A 21,369-nucleotide genomic window follows, 5' to 3' on the forward strand; every position below is an offset into this window, starting at 1 on the left:
GATAGCTGTTTATAAATGACCAAACTGTACACATAGGAATAAGGCTAGGGCTTTGAGAAACACCAATAACTGGTTACTTAGATTTCAGACCAGGTTTTAAGGTCCAAAAATCTAAACAATTTTTAAAAGGAAGTATAAACAGTGAATGGTAGCTCTTTACATAAGGAAATGCCTTTTTAACATGAAGTGGAAAATCTTATAAATGTACTTATATCTATCACAGATCACATTAGTCATTAATGTGCCTCATAAAACTCACTCATTTTGGCTGGACAATTATAGTAATTTGTGATTTAATTAGAAACATTTGGCCAGGGAATGAATTCCGGTGGAAAGAAAAACAAAATCCATTTACATGAACTTTTGTTTTGCTTTAAATCATTCCTAAAAGTTTAAACACTCAGCAGAGCTTGGAAAGTGTGCTAAGGCACGTAGACGAAAGAGATTAAGGTAATAGGTGCTATGTATGTGGTGCTTCTCCAAGCCCAGATTTCAGTCCCAAGAGTGCTCCCGTTGAAATCAACGGGAGTTTTTCAGTGGGAACAGGCCTGGACGTTTAGACATGTAAATCTGCTTCTACCAAAAGCCCTACAGTGTGCTCATGCAAATTCAAATACAAATGACCTGGAATATATATTGCCATATCTATCTTTTCTATAACGTCATTTTAAAAGCATTTGTTTACCTGGAGCAGATACACAAACCACTGGGGCACATTAAGAAACAAACCTATTGATACACTACGGTGTCATTCTTTATTCTGAGACCAGTCACCAATCTTTTGCAGATGTACCAACTTTGCATGATATCCTGGGACAAACTGGCTGATGCAAATAGGAAAGAACGGTTAAAAAATAATAAAATGTATAAATGAAGCCCTGGTTCCAGTGGCCTGCTCCCTGGACAAACAGAGGTAGGAACTGTTGCAGAGGCAGCATGCTTAGCCTTTTGGTGGGAGGGGAAGGAACACTTGGGGCTTGTCTACACTTGAAATGCTACAGTGGCACAGCTGCACCGCTGTAGCATTGCAGTGTAGACACTACCTACACAGACAGCAGGCATTCTCCCACTGACGTAGGCAATCCACCTCCCTGAGAAGCGGTAGCTAGGTCGACAGAAGAATTCTTCCACTGACCTAGCACTGTCTACACCGGGAATGAAGTCAATTTAACTACATCACTCAGGGTTGTGGATTTTTTACCCAGCGATGAAGCTAGTGTAGACCAGCCCTTAGACCACCTTTGTACAGGAACACTCAGGAGAGTTAAAGTGAATCAGTTAAAGGTGTGAAGTCAATATGCATAAATTAAAGGGTGTTCCATTCAGGAGTAAAGTGGCCATAATTTGCTGTAATTTAATCCTCGTCCAAGGATTCCAGGGTGGATTAAGGGCTTGTCCATGGGAACAATTAGTTCGCCGCAAACTGGGGTGTGAATTTACCCCGCACTAGCCTGCCTTAGACTATCTGTCCGTGTGGACCTATTGATGCACATTAACAGTTAATGTGCTTTGACAAGCCCTTAATCCTCCCTGGAATCCTTGGACGAGGATTAAATTACAGTGAACTACGTACTACGGCCACTTTACTCCTGAATGAAATGCCCTTTAATTTATGCATGTTGACTTCACACCTTTAGTAGTTTCACTTTTAACTTCACTGAGCGTCCCCATGTAGACAAGCCCTTAGGGTCACTCAGGCCTTGGCTACACTGGCGCTGTACAGCGCTGCAACTTGCTGCGCTCAGGGGTGTAAAAACGCCCCCCCCCCCAGCGCAGCGAGTGCAGCGCTGTAAAGTGCCAGTGTAATCAGAGCCTGCAGCGCTGGACGCTCGCTCGCAGCGCTGCAAGCTACTCCCCTCGGAGAGGTGGAGTACATACAGCGCTGCGAGAGCTCTTTCGCAGCGCTGGCGGCGCGACTACACTCGCGCTTCACAGCGCTGCCACGGCAGCGCTGTGAATTCCCGAGTGTAGCCAAGGCCTCAGATGTGATTATTTTAGGGCATTAAGATGTCACATCAGATCTGCTCCAACACGAACTGCCTTCTAGTCCTCCCTAGCTAGGAAAGAGGCTACAGCTCAGAGATTCAGAGGAAAACAGGAAGGTGCTCATGGTTGCCATGTGGTTGCAGAAGAGAACCTCAAGGAAGGGGACATTTAGTTACAAATATGGACACAGTTACTATGTAGAGGTGTAAGTGTTTGAAGGGAAAGTGCAGACACCTACCTGTTCACAGATAGCATCAGCTGGTCCATACATGCTTTGATCTTGTTTTGTGCTTCTAGATGAGTCATATTTTCTGTGCTCTCTCCATTAATTGCCAGAATAATATCTCCGGGGCACAGGTTAGCCATGGCTGCCTTACTCCCAGGATTAATCTACACAAGGAAAGAAAAAAAAAAGTGCTACTAAAAAGGATGCATTGTATGAGAACACATAACAGTTAAAGAAAGAGGACTAGTTCTTTGGAAAGGAAGGGAATGTAGCAAATTTCCTGTTACCAAAGCAGCTGTGAGTGAACAGTTTTCAATGGAAAGGGCCATTGTGCTTTGTCTGGGATGGAGATATTTACCAGTTTGGGTGTGTTTTCAGAAGTAGCTTCAATTTTGGGCTGCCCTATTTTCTCCCCCGAAGACTGTGTTCTGTAGACACACTGGATGATTCTAGATATGGGTCTGATTCAAAGCTCTTTGAAGTAAATTAAAAGATTCCCATTGACTTCCATGAGTACTTGATACCGTTCTCTTTGCAAACTTGCTTTTTTACATACAATAATGTAATGTAGCCCTTCACTCAAAGGGAGCTGGGCACCTAAAATCCCTTGGGATCCTTTGAAAATCCCAGCCTCTATTCACAGGCTCCATCACATACTTGAGAACCAACTTCTGAAGAGTGCTGAAAAAATGAAAGTTGGTGGGGTTTTTTTTTGGCAAAAACAAAGAGACACATTATAGCAGTTATGCTAACAGCTTCCTTCAGAGGTGTGATATTCTACATCAACTTTCCCCAACTGCTGCTCAAATTACGTGTCTCTTTCCAGTCTTGCATGAAATATCATTATGCTTATTAAATCTCCATCACTTTTCCCCTACTGTTTTTGTATTAATGCCAAAATCTCACTAAGCTTAGAATTCCTTTCTGGGGAAACTAATGACATGTCCAGGTACCAGTTGTGGTTGGATTGTACAGATTTAGGGCCGAACACTACAGGTCTGAGTGAGCCATAGTTATTCAAAGCAGTGGGTGTTTTGTCTGTATCTGGCCCAGTATATTTCTAATTTTTGCACAAATAAAATAAAAGTATGTAATATGTAGGCAGTACAGTTGCCAATAAGTGCGTGTCTAACTGTGTAAATTGTTGATAGCTAAATGTTTGTCCTCAAATTTCCTCGTCAGTCATTCATAGCATCTGTTTATGCTTACACACACTTGCTATGAGAGTCACTAGCATGGTTTATCTAGTGAGAAAATGCAGTCTGTTAGATATTGTACTTATTCATCTCTCATTGCATTTTAAATGGGATGTCTTTTGGATACCATTTAACGTCAGTCTTTATTTATACTAGAATAATCTTGTGTCTCAAGAGATGCGTGACTGCTTCAACATATTATTTTGCAGAATTACCGGGGCACATCTCTGACAGACAGATTAGGATTAAAAAGTAGTCTAATTTAGGATCAACTAGAGATTCCATCTCCCCATCCAAGTATAAACTACAAATTAGTCATGGAATTACAGCCTCTAACAACTGTCTCTTGGCAACTTCACTTTCTCATGGAAAACTCTTTGGCTTTGATTTTTTCCTATTACACATAACCCGTGATCTCTGTTGCATCTTACTCTTAAATGGAACTATGCTTTTTTATATGGATTGCAGGTGACCGGCCTGCTGCTATAGAATGACAGTATTAGCGACATAAAGAAACCTCCAAACATGACTGTTTGGTTTGAGAATAAAGTGAAAGGGAAATTCTCCAATATTGTGACTTGGTCACTTCAGGGGGCCTCTAAGGGGAAAATGTTTTTAAACAAACAAACAAACAATCCCCACAATTTACATCCCTAGAAAGTAAATTTCCTATGCTATATTCAACGTGTGACTCAAAAACCAGGATCGCTACTCAGCTCCGTACTGTCTCCCTTGTATGCATTGTTTGGATGGATACAAGGAACAAACTGGCTAACAAACTACATATATCAATTGTATCAAATACTTGGGACCCAATTCAGGCCCTGGTTGATTTCTGGGTGCCACCAGGCATGCACACTGCAGTGTGTTATTTATTCTGAGCCTCCAGAGATATACTAGGGACCTTAATAAACAAGCACAAACATGATTCTTGCCTTAAAGAGAGCACAGTCTAAGTTTAAATATGACAGATGTAGTGAGATAGACAAGGGGTGAGAGGGAGACCAGGGCAATAGCAATATCACCTGGCTAATAGAGAGGCTCAGGTAGACATTTTGATTTTGAGGCCTGTTTTGTATTGGCGAGGAGTATCATATGAACTCATGTTCTGATCCGGCCTCAGCACCACACAGAGCCCTCTGCGGGCACAAATTGTTCCCCTGGCAGGAATAATGTGGAAAGACATTCAGTGAACAGGGCAGGGAGCATCCAGTTTAAAACATACTGACCAAGCCACTTGTCACAGAATACCCCCTTCATGATGATGGGTACAGAGTGCCAGTGGGGCATGAACTTTAAGGGCTTATGGGAAGATAAGAACCTCTTTTCATGTCTAATCAGAACAAGCAACCTGCACTAGGTCCTTTGATGCTTTTGCCATGATGAATCAGCATTTCTTATTTACTTTTCAATGTTTTCAGATGGCTTATTTTGTTCTGTAACTGTACAAACCATTGGGCTTTCCACCTCCTTCATTTTTAGGCTCCACTGTGATGAAAGTGTCCATTTTCTATAATGTACAAGTAAAATCTAGATTCATGATAGGGTTTTCCCCCTCCATTCAGCTTAACTAAATCAGAGCTTACTTGGAGAATAAGCCATTCATAAACAGAGTTCTTTGTGGTTTCCTATTTTTAGTTTGCAATTTATTTAAAATTACTTTGGCAACTTTTTTCATATTGGAATTATTTTACGCTATTCATGGAAATGCCTTTCAAGGTCTCATTAGTTTGGGATATAAACATTGGTCCTTTAGTTAGCTGGGAGGTAGAAATGTGTGTCAGGCCCAACATTTGTATTGGTTGCTGAATTATCTTTAAAGCACTACAGGCCAACTTCTCCAGATTTACAGCAGTGAGATGATCCCATTGACATTCTGAGCCAAATTCAAGCCACCAAGAAGTGAATATTAATGAGGGCCTCTAATGTGCTGGCTTTGGCCCCAACTGCATTTGAATCTTCTAGGGCAGTGTTTCACAACCAGGGGTCCAGGACCTCCCTGGGGGACCTCGAGCAGGTTTCAGGGGGTCGGTCAAAAAGGCCAGTGTTAGACTCACTGGAGCCCAGGGCAGAAAGCCGAAGCCCCACCATATGGGTCTTAAGCTCGTCCCCTGAACCCCGCCACCCAGGGCTGAAGCCAAAGCCTGACAATGTAGCTTCACAGGGGACCCTTGGGCATGGGGCCCCAGGCAACTGCCCTCCTTGCTACCCGCCTAACACCAGCCCTGGCTTTTATATGCAGAAAACCAGTTGTTGTGGCACAGGTGGGCTGTGGAGTTTTTCTAGCATGTTGGGGAGGAGGGGCTCAGAAAGAAAAAGGTTGAGAATCTATGTTTTAGGGCAGACTCACATTGGCTTCAGTGCAGAATCACACTGGCTTCAATGGGACTCTGCATGAACACAGGGACCCACAGAAGAATCCTAGGGCAGGATCAGGGCCTTTATAGGCATGAAAATGTGAAGTTATGTCTGGTTGTTGCCACACTAATTGGATAAGGGATCTTTTATAGCAGGGTAACAACCTTACTGTAGTTAAGACCAGGTTTGTGTTTAAAGCTTGACTCTAACTGCTCTAAAATCATGGTTAGCCTTGAAATTTGGTATACTTAACAGTGCCCTCTGGTTCTGACACTGATCCAAATTTGGGGCCATTTGAACCAGGGGTTCCCAAGATATAACTCCAAGGAGAAACAAAACAGCTTTTCTTATAAATTGAGAGATTCCAGCAACTCATTTTTGGTCACACAGACATCAAACCAGGGCTCAGTTCATTGCACCAGGGTGTCCAATGCTTGTAAGTTACCCCAAAAGAGTACAGACATGGAACCCACCAGCTCTTTGGGGAAATCAAAATTAAAAGGTTACTTCGAAAATATTTTGCTTCTTCAGTTTGGCTTGTCGCAAAACTGACCCACAAGCCTGATTTTCGTGCCAAATTGATTATCCCGAGTATGGAGAGAGACGAATTAATAGGACTGTTAGCCTTGGAAGTTTCACACCAGCTGGAGAGCTCAAAGAGATAAGCAGTATGCCTCTGAACCTGACCCTCCTTGGGCAGAAATCTGAAAAGGGCTGGGAGGCATATCTGTAAAATCTCTCTCTGTTGGGGGAGGAGGGGCATGTGAGGAGGTTATTTTGGGGAATGTAATAAAAAAAATTGTAATTAGATATGCAAATCTTTTTACTGGAAGGGGAGGGGCCTTTTAGGGGGAGGAGTGAGGGGAATAGGGGTGAGAGAGGTTTGGGGCTGCATCAAAGAGAAAGACAAATGGTGATGGGTGGTAGGGGAGGGGAGAGAGGCAGGGGTCTCAGGTGAAGGGCACTGGGAAGGGAACATGGGTTGAATAGCAGGGAACTAGGGGACAATTGGGACATGGGCATCCCTCTCTCTACCATCCTATGTGAGCTGGGATCTGGGGTTCCCTGCCCATCTGACAGTCTGACCCCCCTCCTTCTCACTTATGTGAGCCAAGTTCTGGGGTGGGGGCTTGCCTTTCTGTGGTATCCGAGCCCTTCTCCCTAACCCCCATGTGAGCTGGGATTTGGGGAAGCCCTGCCCCTCTGGAAGGGGCGCTTAGAACAGGCATGCTCAGAGCAATGACCAAAAACACTGGGGTGGGAGGCTAAGGCCTGGTCTACACTACGAGTTTAGGTCGACTTTAGCAGCGTTAAATCGAATTAAGCCTGGACACGTTCACACGACAAAGCCCTTTCTTTCGACTTAAAGGGCCCTTTAAACCGGTTTCTTTACTCCACCTCCGACGAGGGGATTAGCGATAAAATCGGCCTTAGGGGGTCGGAATTGGGGTAGTGTGGACGGAATTCGACGTTATTGGCCTCCGGGAGCTATCCCACAGTGCTTCATTGTGACCGCTCTGGACAGCACTCTCAACTCAGATGCACTGACCAGGTAGACAGGAAAAGCCCCGCGAACGTTTGAATTTCATTTCCTGTTTGCTCAGCGTGGAGAGCACAGGTGACCACGCAGAGCTCATCAGCACAGGTAACCGTGATGGAGTCCCAGGATCGCAAAAGAGCTCCATCATGGACCGAACGGGAGGTACGGGATCTGCTCGCCATATGGAGAGATGAATCAGTGCTAGCTGAACTCCGTAGCAGTAAACGAAATGGCAAAATATTAGAAAAGGTCTCCAAGGCCATGAAGGACAGAGGCCATAACAGGGACGCACAGCAGTGCCGCATGAAAATTAAGGAGCTACGGCAAGCCTACCACAAAGCCAGAGAAGCAAACGGAAGGTCCGGGGCAGAGCCGCAAACATGCCGCTTCTACGAGGAGCTGCATGCCATTCTAGGGGGTGCAGCCACCACTACCCCAACCGTGTGCTATGACTCCCTCACTGGAGAAACACACAGGGAAGCGGGTTCGGGGTACGAGGAAGATGAGGATGGAGATAATGTAGATAGCTCACAGCAGCAAGGAAGCGGAGAAACCGGTTTCCCCAACAGCCAGGATATGTTTATCACCCTGGACCTGGAACCAGTAACCCCCGAACTCACCCAAGGCGTGCTCCCAGACCCTGAGGGCACACAGGGGACCTCTGGTGAGTGTACCTTTGTAAATATTACACATGGTTTAAAAGCGTGTTTAATGATTAATGATTAATTTGCCCTGGCAATCGTGGCCAGTACAGCTACTGGAAAAGTCTGTTAACGTGTATGGGGATGGAGCGGAAATCCTCCAGGGACATCTCCAGAAAACTCTCCTTCATGTACTCCCAAAGCCTTTGCAAAAGGTTTCTGGGGAGGGCTGCCTTATCCCGTCCGCCATGGTAGGACACTTTACCACGCCAGGCCAGTAGCACGTAGTCTGGAATCATTGCATAACAAAGCATGGTAGCGTATGGTCCCGGTATTTGCTGGCATGCAGACAACATCCATTCCTTATCGGTCTTCGTTATCCTCAGGAGAGTGATATCATTCACGGTCACCTGGTTGAAATGGGGCGATTTTATTAAGGGGACATTCAGAGGTGCACCTTCCTGCTCTGCTGAACAGAAATATTCCCCGCTGTTAGCCACGCGGTGGGGGGGAGGGATGAAGTGATCATCCCAGAGAATTGGGTGTGGGGGGGGGAGGGGAGTTAGTTGGGTTTTGTGCTGCATGTTAACCCGGAAACCGCAGCCCCTCCTTTTACATTGCAAACCCATTTTAAATGGCCAACCCAACGGGTGCTTGGTATGGGAAATGAGAGCGCTACTGTTTGAAATCATTCCCACATGTTAAGAAGGTTAAAAAAGCCAAAAGACTGTGTCTTACCATGGCTGCCTGCAAGCCGAAATCTGTTGCCTGGCACTGCGTGAGTGATCTCTCACACCAAACCGGCAGGCCCTCAATATAAGAGGAAAAATGCGACCTTGTAACGAAAGCACATGTGCTGTGTAATGTGAACAGCAAAATTTAACGTGAAAGAGTGTACCCATTGTTCTCTAAAATGTGTCTTTTTTAACCACCTCTCCCTTCTCCTCCACCAGCTGCAAATGTTTCTCCTTCACAGAGGCTAGTGAAGATTAGAAGGAGAAAACGGAGGACGCGGGATGATATGTTCACGGAGCTCCAGATGTCCTCCCACGCTGAGAGAGCACAGCAGAATGCGTGGAGGCAGTCAATGTCAGACTACAGAAAAGCACAGTATGAACGAGAGGAGAGGTGGCGGGCTGAATCGCGGGATGAACAGAGCAAGTGGCGGGCTGAAGATGATAGGTGGCGTCAGCTTGCAGACAGAAGGCAAGAGTCGATGCTCCAGCTGCTGGAGCATCAAACTGATATGCTCCAGCGTATGGTTGAGCTGCAGGAAAGGCAGCAGGAGCAGAGACCGCCGCTACAGCCCCTGTGTAACCAACAGCCCTCCCCCCCAAGTTCCATAGCCTCCTCACCCAGACGCCCAACAACACGGTGGGGGGGCCTCCGGCCACCCTGTCACTCCACCCCAGATGATTGCCCGAGCATCAGAAGGCTGGCCTTCAATGAGAGTTAAAGTTTTAAACTGCAGTGTGTCCTTTTCCTTCCCTCCTCCCACACCCATCCCGGGCTACCTTGGCAATTATCCCCCTAGTTGTGTGATGAATTAATAAAGAATGCATGAATGTGAAGTAACAATGACTTTATTGCCTCTGCAAGCGGTGCTCGAAGGGGGGAGGGGAGGGTGGGGTGGTTGGTTTACAGGGAAGTAGAGTGAACCGGGTGGGAGGGGGGGCGGAGGGTTCATCAAGGAGAAACAAACAGAAGTTTCACACCGTAGCCTGGCCAGTCACAAAACTCGTTTTCAAAGCTTCTCTGATGCGCACCGCGCCCTGCTGTGCTCTTCTAACCGCCCTGGTGTCTGGCTGCGCGTAATCAGCGGCCAGGCGATTTGCCTCAACCTCCCACCCCGCCATAAATGTCTCCCCTTTACTCTCACAGATATTGTGGAGCGCACAGCAAGCAGCAATAACAATGGGGATATTCTTTTCGCTGAGGTCTGAGCGAGTCAGTAAGCTGCGCCAGCGCGCTTTTAAACGTCCAAATGCACATTCCACCACCATTCGGCACTTGCTCAGCCTGTAGTTGAACAGGTCCTGACTACTGTCCAGGCTGCCTGTGTACGGCTTCATGAACCATGGAATTAAGGGGTAGGCTGGGTCCCCAAGGATCACGATAGGCATTTCAACATCCCCAACGGTTATTTTCTAGTCCGGGAAGAAAGTCCCTTCCTCCAGCTTTCGAAACAGAGTAGAGTGCCTGAAGACGCAAGCATCATGTACCTTTCCCGGCCATCCCACGTTGATGTCGGTGAAACGTCCCTTGTGATCCACCAGGGCTTGCAGCAGCATTGAAAAGTACCCCTTGCGGTTTATGTACTCGGTGGCTTGGTGCTCCGGTGACAAGATAGGGATATGGGTTCCGTCTATGGCCCCACCACAGTTTGGGAATCCCATTGCAGCAAAGCCATCCACTATGGCCTGCACGTTTCCCAGAGTCACTACCCTTGATATCACCAGGTCTTTCATTGCCCTGGCAACTTGGATCACAGCAGCCCCCACAGTAGATTTGCCCACTCCAAATTGATTCCCGACTGACCGGTAGCTGTCTGGCGTTGCAAGCTTCCACAGGGCTATCGCCACTCCCTTCTCAACTGTGAGGGCTGCTCTCATCCTGGTATTCTGGCGCTTCAGGGCAGGGGAAAGCAAGTCACAAAGTTCCATGAAAGTGCCCTTACGCATGCGAAAGTTTCGCAGCCACTGGGAATCGTCCCACACCTGCAGCACGATGCGGTCCCACCAGTCTGTGCTTGTTTCCCGGGCCCAGAATCGGCGTTCCACAGCTTGAACCTGCCCCAGTAACACCATGATTTCCACATTGCTGGGGCCTGTGCCTTGTGAGAGGTCTATGTCCATGTCAATTTCCTCATCACTCTCGTCGTCGCGCTGCAATCGCTTCCTCGGCTGGTCCTGGTTTTGCTTTGGCATGTCCTGGCTCTGCATATACTCCAGGACAATGCGCGTGGTGTTCATAGTGCTCATAATTGCCGCGGTGATCTGAGTGGGCTCCATGATCCCAGTGCAAGCTATGGCGTCTGGTCTGAAAAAAGGCGCGAAACTAGTATCTGACGGACCGGGGGAGGGAGAGAGGGAGGGTCGAGTGACGACATGGCGTACAGGGAATTAAAATCAACAAAGGTGGCTGTGCATCAGGGAGAAACACAAACAACTGTCACACAGAATGGCCCCCCCCAAAGATTGAACTCAAAACCCTCGGTTTAGCAGGCCATTGATTTCACGGAGGGAGGGGGAAGCAAATGAATACAGAACAAATCTATTTTTTACATCTTAAGCTGGCAGACGACGGTGCAGCATGACTGATAGCCCTCGGCAACTTCTGGGTGCTTGGCAGAAAATACTTGCCGTGGTATGATGTCTGCACAGGTAACCCAGATAAAAAGGCGCGAATCTATTGTCTGCCGTTGCTCTGACGGAGGGGCAGGGGCCTGACGACATGTACCCAGAACCCCCCGCGACACAGTTTTGCGTCATTCAGGCATTGGGATCTCAACCCAGAATTCCAATGGGCGGCGGAGACTGCGGGAACTGTGGGATAGCTACCCATAGTGCAATGCTCCGGAAGTCGACGCTAGCCTTGGTACTGTGGACGCGGTCCGCCGACTAGAGCACTTAGAGCATTTTATGTGGGGACACACACAATCGGCTGTATACAACCGATTTCTATAAAACCGGCTTCTATAAATTCGACCTAATTTCGTAGTGTAGACATACCCTTAGAACCAGTATGCTTAACACACATCAGAAACTCTCCTGCACTGCTGGCAAGAAGGGAGCACCCACTGACATGAATGGTGCAGTTCACCCATCTCAGAGCTATTGTTTCAAGCTATGTTCGGCAACATGGAGTATTCTCTTTCCTCTGAGAACATCTCATTGAGATGAATGGGCCACTTAATGCCTCATTGGGCCTGCAACTTTGAAGTCTGAAACCCACCTTGGGCATTTGCCTTAACTCTGTATTCCTTAGTTTCTGCTGAACTCCATGTTCTGGAAGGGTAAAAGCTATCCCCAGGGCACCCTTAACTGTATTAATGATTATTTTTGCAGTAATTTTGTGTTTCAGGGTGACTTGAATTGACTAAATGGCATGTTCTGAAAATCAGTGGAGTTAAAGTGGCATAAATCAAATGAGATTTTTGTCACAGGGCTTTTGGCAGATTGATCCATGCCTCCAGTCAGCTAGACCTAGAGCCTGCTTTGATCAATAACCAAAGTACATGTGACATGAATGAAGTATATGCCAGCAGGGTCTGAGAGTGAGCATGCACATATTAGGGAATTAAAACACTACTAAAAATCGGTGCCAGCCCATTTTATTAATTTCTTCTATATCACTCTAAAGTCACTTTCTAACCAGAGCTCTGGACAATTTTCAAAGGAACTTTACTTGTGCATGCTGCTGAATGTAATGAACTAGAATGGGGTGTTTTTAAGACAAAATAATGATCTGTGAATAATCTATTGAGGCTTTGTGACAATAAGGATGCTGGAAATTATCATTGTTGAAAACAAACCTTTATTACAAGGGACAAGTGTCAAAACAAAACTGTTCCGTAGTTAAGGTTATGTAAAACACAAACTATTACAAAATCTAAGACAATATCCATGATCCATGGAGACAGATCCTCAGCTGGTGTAAGCTGTTTGCAGCAGAGTTAGGACAATTTACACCAGCCAGTGATCTGCCCCATAATCTCCATGTTTCCATGAAGATTTTTATTTTTTAATTCCAATGGAAACAGTTAAAAATAAAGACACTCACCATCAACATCTGCAATTGTTACTGAGCAGAGCCACCTGTTATCACTTCAAGCTATTTGAGGAAGCAAACATTTTGGCATACACTTTGGGATACCTTCCCTGGAGACTATTAAGTGAAGACTCAATTCTTCCATGATGGCCAAAAGAAGTGAGTCAATATGGAATTCCCCCTCTGGGATTCCCAGTACATTTTGTCTATTCTGTGCCGGTTTTGTCTATATTGTAAACTCTTCAGTATGTGGGCTGTCTGTACGTTGTGTTTTGCACAGACCCTTGTATCCCAGTGAAGTCAGCGGGATTGCATAGGGCACGGGTTCTCAAACTGGGGGTTGGGACCCCTCGGGGGTCGCAAGGTTATTACATGGGGGGGTCGTGAGCTGTCAGCCTCCTTCCCAAGCCCCGCTTTGCCTCCAGCATTTATAATGGTGTTAAATAGATACAAAAGTGTTTTTAATGTGTAAGGGGGGGGGGTCACACTCAGAGGCTTTCTGTGTGAAAGGGGTCACCAGTACAAAAGTCTGAGAACCCCTGGCATAGAGGCACAAGGGTCTGTACTAGCTGATCATATTGCAGGAGAGGAAGCAAATACTGTGCAATAATCACTTGTGTACAGTCGGCATTTCCAGCTGGTCCCGAAGTATATGTGGAAGAGTATCTCCTTTAATTTTATATATTTAAAATTTTTTGCAGCTGATCCTGCTCAAAAGCCCCTGGACAGTTGTCACCTCCCTCTTCTGACATCTGGATATTTAGAAGAAACTGGGGGAACTCAAAATTTCTCAGCCTGATTCTCCTTTATACTGGTGTAAACTGAAAGACTTCAATGCAACTGCTTCTGTTTTATAGCAGTGTAAGCAAAAAGAGGATCAGTCTCTCGGTCTTTTACAACCAGTTGAAAATAGTGACTAACATTCTTTGATTTAGGAACCCTGTCTTCTTCAGCTGGTCAACACCCATGATGTATTTTGTATTTTACATGGAAACAGTTCAGGTCGGATGTGTCATATAATACTTACACGTAATTCACATATCACAGGAAGACACTATTTTTTCACAGCATTCAGTGCTAAGCTGTCTAGCAGACTAAAGAACATGTTTAAATTTTTATTAGAGAATATTTAAAAATAAACGGTACAAAAGATTTGAAGAGTCAGTTGTCGATCATTGGGGGAACATACAGAGTATGAGGGGGGGATGTTGTTATGTCGGGGTTGGCAGCACACATAATACATACAGACTGTGATGTCTCCAATGGGGGGGTAAGCGGTGGGCGAGATCAAGACACAGTTGGTAAGCCGTGAGGGTCAATCATCCACATAGGGGGTACAAATAGTCATGGGTACAAGTAGGTGGGCTGGGTAATGGTGATGGGGCGACCCTCACGTGGTGGGATTCAGTTAGGTTGGGTAGGTTCGGGGTTCAGGGAAAAAGGCCCAGCGGGGCGGGGGGGGGGGGTTAATAGGTCCCTTCCCCCTTGCTGGTGGGCGAGGTCTCCCCGGCTCACTCTTGGCATTGGCGGTGGCCGGTGAGGTTGGGTGGGTTCAGGGCTCAAGGGATAAGGCCCATCGGGGGGGGGGGTATATAGGCCCCTTTCCCCTTGCGGGTGGGCGAGGTCCCATCGGCTCACTCTCGTTATCGGCGGTGGCCGGTGGGGTTGGGCTGGTTCAGGGCTCGGGGGGGGGGGATATGGGTCCCTTCCCCCTTGCGGGTGGGCGAGGTCTCCCCGGCTCACTCACTGAGTTGGCGGTGGCCGGTGAGGTTGGGTGGGTTCGGGGCTCCGGGGGTAAGGTCCCGTAGGAGGGGGTTTAAAGGTCCCTTCCCCCTTGCGGGTGGGTGAAGTCTCCCTGGCTCATTCTCGGCATTGGAATTAGTACACAGATGCTAATGTTTAGCTCAGTATCCATTCATAGCAGTAAAGAATTTACAGTGACTTCAGGCCAAATACACTGTAAACACTATGGGCTTAAAGAAATCTTTAAATAATTTGAGTTGAGGCCTTTAAATTAACCAATATTTAGTGAGACAAGGTGGATGAGGTAATCTCTTTTACTGGACCAACTTCTGTGGGTGAGAGAGAAGCTTTCAAGCATAGGCCATGTCTTCTCTACCATTTATGTTGGCAAAATTTATGTCGCTCAGGGGTGTGAAAAAACACCACCCGCTGCCCCAGCGACAGGTCTGGAAAAGGTACAGAGAGACCTGAGGAAGAGCTGTGTGTAAGCTCAAAAGCTTATCTCTTTCACCAACAGAAGTTGATCCAGTAAAAGAGATTACCTCACCCTCCTTGTCTCTCTAATATCCTGGAACCAACACTACAACACTACAATCAATCAGTATTTAGTGTCAACTGAAAGTGTCATTAACATTCCATTCACTCTCCCTGCAACGCCATTAACAAAGATGTTAAAGGGCATTGGCCCTGACTCAAAATCTCTGAACTACCCCCATTAGATACCCTCCCCACTGCCATGCATTTACAGTCCTTTCAGCCAATATAAATTCATATGGCAGCATTCCTATCTAGCCCATTGGAATTAGTTTGATTCATAGTGCAGATATGTGATCAGTCATGCTTGATCCAGGCTTAGGGCTCAACTGTGTCACTCAGGGGTGTGGATTTTCACACCCTGAGCGATGCAGCTCGGTTGACCTAACTTTTTAATATAGGACTGGCGTCAGATCAATAATATTTGCAAAGTACTTCTGAATTTTCAGTTGGAAGGTACTATAAGGGTGTAAAGTATCATTAATTTGCATTGGCCCAGTAATGTTTTCTGGGGATGTTTTCTGTGCAAATGTATGGAGATTTAAAATAAATAAATAAAGCTATGAAAACATAAGATCTCCCATGTGTTTCACTATTGAGGTGATCACACAGCACAGTTGTCTGCCTTATGAACTACACTGGAAACATCTGTCATCTGTAATGCTCTCCAAAACTAGAATTAAAATTATGGGCAGAACAGCCCCAGTAAGCATCCCTTTGCTCTACAATACCCCTCCTCCTCTCAGCACCCAGGACAGGAGGTGCCACAACACACTGTGCTCCAACTGGTCTCATCTGCCATGCGGGCAGGGGACTGGACTCGATGACCTCTCGAAGTCCCTTCCAGTCCTAGAATCTATGAATCTATGAATCTGCTGGATGGCCCTAGGCCACAGGCAATTGAGAGAGCATCCCTGAAGCTCTAATTTATACCAGGAAGCAGGCATTCCCCCAAAAGGGCTGAAAAACCCAGGAGTCTGTGCAAAGCCAATATAAATCCACCGAGGCACATTTCTTTGCTCCTGCACCAAGCACAGGGACAAAAAAAGGGAGAAAGAGCTCCTGAGTGATGAATTATTAAACATGTTCTGCGCTGTACAAGACCCCAGAAAAGCCAGTCTGTAACCCAGAGCTAAGATGTTCATGGATAAAACAAGAAATGCTGAGAAACACAAAGGAGGTGCTAATTTGGGGAATGGGGGGGGCAGGAGAGGGGGTATACAGTTACAATTACGAACAAGTTATGTTTGCTCAGCTAAAGACTGAGCTGTCGCTAGGTTTAAGAGGATTTTCACACACATCCCCATCCTCTCTCTCAGAACTGCCACCCACCCACCACCTTCCTTCCCTCCAAGAGCAGGGGGGAGCACCAGCATCAATGAGTCTCTTTGTGATGCTGCCTGCAGCTGCTGATGTGTGGAGTGGTCGGCTCTCTCCCCTGGAGACTGACACATTTCCGTCATGATGTGAAATCTGCTCCCCCAGAGACTAATGTGGAGAGTTTGCTTTCAAATTTATGACCCTGGCTGTGGGTGGTGTCGCTAGGCCAAGCTACATTACCCCATTAGTTAAGAGAAAACACACAGTTGAGTGGATAATTAGATCTTATGGAAGAGATTTAACAAAAATACCAGTTACTATCTTATCTGACCACTGGAGTTTGTGTATGCTTTATAAGTGCTCATGTCTGACATCAAGCCAGTAAAAGAAAACACTCCAACAACTGTTGCTCATACTGTAATGAGCTAGTTGGAGTTTGGAGATGCGCAACTTGATTTCCTAAGCAACACTGTTTACACTTGAAACACACACACACACACACACACACACTTTATGCTTTCCCTCAAGGAGATCAAACTCAACACTCCCCAGCACACTAAGGAACTAACCATAGGGGGCCAAAGCCTGAGAGTCCCATTGTGCCCCACCTATGGTGAAACCCATGGCAATGGGGCCGAGGGGGAGGAAAACTCTGTAAGGTTCCCCCTTCCAGAGTGTCCTCCAAATTCTTTCACAAAGAGCAAGGCATACTTCCCCCGAGCAGGGGGCCTGCAACCCAAATTCTGTGGATCCCCCAAGAGCTGCTACAGGCTTGGACCATCTGTGTAGATGTTCTCTCCTTCTAGGACTGCTCCATGGTCCCAGGTCCCTGGGAGTGATGCTCCATTGTAGCCCAGGGCTATATTACCTTTTCAGAAGAGTTCCCATGGGCCACCAGTGAACGATACAGAGTCAGTCTTCCCAGCTCTCCAACACTGCTTTTTTGCTCTCTATCAGTGGGACTTGGTTATAGGCAAGTTAGGGGAACATACAGTTCCATAAGCATGATCAAAAGGCCCAGATCAAAGCCTTAGAAAGACCACATCTGACGAGCTAACAAAACGGTGACAAAATTCACAGCTATCAGAGAGAACAAATGAACTTGCTCTATCCTCAGACAGCAGGCCATGTACCACTGCAGTATTTCTTATAGCAAGATTTTTAAATAGGAAGAATCAAAAGTTAAGCTATCTACCAATGAAGTTCAATTCCCGTCACTACCACCACATTTAATATTTTCCTGTTTATTTTATTACGCTTTTAGTTTTAGCATAGTTCATGGGAGAGAGTAAAGATGTTTCATTCCAATGCACCTGCATTTTTCCCACAACAAAGAAATTTGGTAAGAACAAAGACATATTAATAAGTAGGTTAAGAGATTCAGGATGGAGAGATTGCAAGATGTTTGAAAATAGTTTTACATTCAAAATACAGATGGATCCAAATCAAAACCTAGATCCAGGCTTCCTTGCAGTTTGAATCCCAGTCCAGATCTTTGAGGCTCACCTTGGTCAAAGATGGAAAAGGCCGAGAACCACTGAAACCTATAAATTACACAAACCTATCTATTATATAAATTGATCAGGTCAGAGAATTAAGAATGCCAGTGACTGAGCAATAGGAGGCAAGCAATAAGTCTGCATTTATACTTTAGTTTAAGAGCTGCTTCTTCAAGAAAGTTCACCCAGAGCCACATTTTAAAAGGTATTTGGGCCCCTAAAGATGCAGACAGGCACGTAGGCATTTCTGAAAATCCCACAAGGCACCTAGCTGCATCTTTAGGTAACTAAATACTTTTTAAAACATGGCCCTCTCCGAACTGGACACCACAATGCTCCAAACAAGGGTCCCTGAAAGGTATCGGATACAGTTTGCTTCCCCTTATCAATCCCCTTTGCTAGCAGAGCCATTCCTACTCATTACCCTCAGCAGCAGGACCAAACTGCAGCTGTATTACCCCTGTAGCACTGACTGGCGACCTCCATCCCACCAGTCACTTCCTGGAATGTAAGTGATCTGGCTTTAGGACAGTTTTGGAGCAATCTCCTGTGTGCTTTACAGGAGACAAACAGAAGCGGCTTATGGCTTTTTATACGAAGAGTACTGGGTTTCCCAACCAGAGGGGTAAGTCTAGTAATCTCCTTTTGATAGTAATAACAAATAGTAGTGACCTTTATCAGGGTAGGTAGATGCAGAAACACAAAAAATCATGATTTATTCATTCCTTTATGGTGCAATTGATTATGAAAGTTCAAGGAATGGATACATTTGCAATTTACCTTCAAGCTACCACTGCCCTTTCCCTAGTGGGAAAACTGATCATGTGATGCCTAGACTCCTCACTGAAGGCAAAGTTAAAACTCCCATTGACTGCAGGGGTGGAGGCGCTGTCCTTGTGCAATATGCAGTATTTGGGCTAACAAATGTTTCTGAATCCTTCTGTTCTGGAGCTAGATGTAGGTTGATTTTACTGTATTTTTAAAGTTTGGAAATCTTACTGTGGATTGCACACAAATGACACTAAATTATTCCACAAGATATTTTTTCGTGAAATGCCTTTGAAGCTCTGGTAGACATGAATTTGAAACATGGAAGAGCCAGCATAGCTCCTTCATACTGGTGCAGTCCATGCGAAAGGATCAGTAATGGCGTGGACTTTGAAAGGGAATTTATGATGCTTGGATATTATATTGGTAGTAATGCTCTTGGAGAGTGGGGTAGGTACCCTAGTGGTGTTGTTCCCCACGAAAATATAAATATTGTTTTTATATATGCACAAAAGTGATAAATTTATCTCTCTAGAGGGTGTAAGGACCACTACTGAATAACACAGTGCTCAAACCTTGGCTTGCTATGAAATTTTGCGCAACCAGCAACATATCAGCCAGCACACTGGGAGATGAAATTCTAAAATACTTTGCATAAGCCTGCAAATGTACTGATTGCAATGGGACCAGGACTGGGGCCTATCATGCTCTGCATGACAAAGAGAAAAATATCATTGTACTTGTTTTTAGTATTGGGGAAAGTCATTTTAACCATCTTGATACTGGTTAGAGGGAGAAACTGGATTAATAAAAAATAGCTACAAAGTATCTAGCTTTTTGGCTACAGGTCTTTTCACAAGAACTCTCAACACCTGTCTTAACAGAGCAATAGTTCAAATTTTATTTTAAAGCTAATGTTGTCATTATACTAACATTTTTAAAATCCTGTAAATCCCCCTGAACGTGTAGAACATTTTCTGTTTTGTCAAGTCTGGCAAAGACCTACAGGTATTTTAGGGTAAATTAGGTTTATTTTGCTAAACTCAAGCCAAGGTCAGCCCTTGTATGACTGGAACTACATGAATCATTCCTTCCCCCTAGTTTCCTACCCTGGATTATCAGTGTGCTTGATTAGAGTAATTAGCATTAGGCTTTCTCTCTAGTATTTTCTTCTAAACAAACTCCAAGGCTGAACAGCAAGAGATTTTTATTCTCCTCTCATAGCTATTTAATAAAATCTGAAGGCAGAACATTTAGGAAGCAATAAAAATATATTAAATCTAATTCCACTAGCTCTTACCTTTAGTTTAAATGAATTTTAAGTGTCATTACAAATGTAGTTGCAATGGCCCAAGTTTCTCGCTCTCAATAGATCTTACAATTAGTTCTCATTAGGGCAGACATATGAGAACACCTGACACACACACAGTGATTTCCTTATAGCCAAAAGGATCAACTTACTCTAAGTTACATTTTAGCTTGTTATAAATCTAGTGCATATAAATATACTTTGAATAAAAGAAACAGCTACCAACTCTTAGTTCTGTCATACAGGAGATATATATCTGGCAAAGGCTATCTTTGCAATACTAGTTTTAGGACTGATGCACATACAGCAGTTAATTCAATCTATTTGGAAGCTCTAATCAAAAACTGATTACAGCAATAGATTAAATACTACCAGCTACATTAAACAAGCATAATCAAATACAAACAGAGTTGCAGAGATCTGAAACAAAACCAAGGAACTAAACAATGGCTTAACTTGAAGGGCTTCAGGGGAAAACACATATTTGTGGTGGTCCGAGGTCTCTCAACAGTGGTTATTAGGCTACATCACAATAATGAATGGCATATACACTGTAAGTAATGTGTTTAAAAGGCTCAGGATTGTAATGATATCCAGAGTGATTATCAGGCAGCCCTACAGCAAAATTCATATAGACCAGAACAACTTTTTTTTTTTTTTTTTTTTTTTTAATAACTGCTCTGTCAGAAACTTTTACAACCTCCCAATCCTTTGCCGGAACAAATATTCTCCTGAATGTAAAATAAAACCTTTCTTTAAAGACTGCATGACCTCAACCTTCAAACATGTAAGTGCTATATCATTCAACAATAGATTGTAAATATGTTCTTTTTCGTACATTCGTTTGTTTTTTATAATTATGGGCCAATACTGAAAATGTGTTTTCTGCTGCACTCCCAGAAATCAACAGGGGAACTAATATACTAAAGCTCCCCAGGACAAGTATGAGTAATTTGTTTATTGGAGTAAATCTGCATTTGCTCCAAACATAAAGGCTTGGGGCACCTCTGACTGAACTCAGTAGAAACATACCATGGACAGGACTGGGCCACAAATGATCCAAATGCATTTTAAATATGCCTACTGTACTTATAAGATGATAATTTTAATTACAGGCAGGGTGTGTATCTAGTGGTTAGACTGGAAATCAGAGAGCCATGACTCCTGGTTGTTATTCAGCTCTTAAATACCACAGTGATAGGTACTATACAAAAACATAAGATAACCTCAGCTCTGCCACGGAGTTGCAGTGGGACCAAACCTCTTAACTTCTATACAAGTTTGCGTATTATTACACCTAAGAGCGCTGAGAGGCTTTATGTCTGTTAAGTGCTTTCAAGAATCTGGAAGCAGGGTGCTGAATGAAGGGTTCTATTTCTGTTATTAAACCACAGCGGATGAAAAAGAGGAAGCATCCTAGCAATCGAAACTAAAAGATGAAGTACACTGATTTTCCATAAAGTTCAACTTGTTTGAATT

General features: G+C 44.8%; 1 protein-coding gene across 1 annotated transcript in view; it reads right to left on the reverse strand.

Moving 5' to 3' along the window:
* PDLIM4 (PDZ and LIM domain 4) overlaps window positions 1-21,369 on the reverse strand; it is a 94,705-nt gene that overhangs the window by 65,203 nt on the left and 8,133 nt on the right. Inside the window, exon 2 of the mRNA XM_065409629.1 lies at window positions 2,225-2,376. Within this exon, the coding sequence (XP_065265701.1) occupies window positions 2,225-2,376 (152 nt within the window). The remainder of the gene's footprint in view (window positions 1-2,224; window positions 2,377-21,369) is intronic.

Source organism: Emys orbicularis, chromosome 8 (assembly GCF_028017835.1).
Source record: "Emys orbicularis isolate rEmyOrb1 chromosome 8, rEmyOrb1.hap1, whole genome shotgun sequence".
Lineage (NCBI taxonomy): Eukaryota > Metazoa > Chordata > Testudines > Emydidae > Emys > Emys orbicularis.